Here is a 1,074-nt window from a genome sequence, read left to right on the forward strand (position 1 = left end):
CCGTCCCATCTGCCCCGGTCTTCTCCGTCGACCCTCCTACTCTCCTGTGGCGAGCAGCAGCGTCTTCTTCTACCCGAATCTCCTCTGCAATCTCCTTACTCCATGGATCCCCTTTGCCGCCGATCTTCTCCGTCGACCATCCTCCGACTAGGAGCAGCATGAGCACATGCACCGTTCTCCATTTTTGTCACTCGAAGTGCTTGTTGCGAGCAGCCCAGCCATGCGAGGACCAACCAGTGGCCGCCTGTTCCCCGCAGCCCCATGGGCCTTCCATGCGCCGTTACCGATACATGTGTTGAACCAAACATATTTCAGTTTTTACCAATACAGTTAACAGTGCCGCTGTAATCTGATTACCTTTATGTTTACATTACCTTTTCCCAACCAAACACATCCTTAGTTATTACTCTCTCCGTCCCAAAATAAGTGTCTTAAGCTTAGTATAAATTTGTACTAGAGCTAGTACAAAGTTGAGACACTTATTTTGGAACGGAGGGAGTGCAATTTAATGTTACTAACAGGAGTCTGGACAGCTGAATTATTGCATCTTTTGTTCAGCTCCGTGTTCAGGGAGATGAAGAAATACCAGATGGATTTTTCTAGCTGGTGCGGTGAGTGCCAGCGTGAAAAGACAGAGAGGCAGATTCAGTGCGTCAAAGCGACCAAGTTGGTAAACTACTCTTTAGAACACTCGTACGCTGTCCATTTGGCAGCTAACATTCTGTTATTAGCTTCTAACACATTTCTGCTTTACTTCCGAACAGGCATTTCTTAGGGGTGCTGGAGGGGCAATGATTTAAGTCATATTTACTGCATGTATTTTATGCAATCCTGTATTATATTAAACATCCTTTGATCATTTGGAAACATCTAGTATAATTGTTGTCAAATTTCCAGCTCGTATGTTTGTCAGTGTCATTGCATCTTATGTAAATCTGAACTTTCCTTCTGCATTGCCACATAAGCCATGGTTTTTACTTTTATAGTGTTTCAGTTGTACTGGTGTATAAAGCATGAGTAATGCTAGAGTTACTGAACCCCCTTCTATGTATTCTACGGATTATAGTTAGGTGT

The 1,074-nt window shown here is 43.9% G+C and overlaps 1 protein-coding gene across 2 annotated transcripts in view; it reads left to right on the top strand.

Annotated features, from left to right (window-relative positions):
- The window catches only part of LOC119268071 (2-oxoglutarate and iron-dependent oxygenase domain-containing protein CP2-like), a 23,549-nt gene extending 22,511 nt beyond the window's left edge, over positions 1 to 1,038 (top strand). The window contains exons 8-9 of one of the 2 annotated variants that reach the window (XM_037549566.1): positions 559 to 670; positions 765 to 1,038. In XM_037549566.1, coding sequence (XP_037405463.1) covers positions 559 to 670; positions 765 to 800 — 148 coding nt within the window. In that variant the 3' untranslated portion in view covers positions 801 to 1,038. The remainder of the gene's footprint in view (positions 1 to 558; positions 671 to 764) is intronic. The other variant, XM_037549567.1, reaches the window with a different exon arrangement.
- The last annotated feature ends 36 nt before the right edge of the window (positions 1,039 to 1,074 follow it).

The sequence above is a fragment of the Triticum dicoccoides genome, chromosome 3A, assembly GCF_002162155.2.
Source record: "Triticum dicoccoides isolate Atlit2015 ecotype Zavitan chromosome 3A, WEW_v2.0, whole genome shotgun sequence".
Taxonomy (NCBI): Eukaryota; Viridiplantae; Streptophyta; class Magnoliopsida; order Poales; family Poaceae; genus Triticum; species Triticum dicoccoides.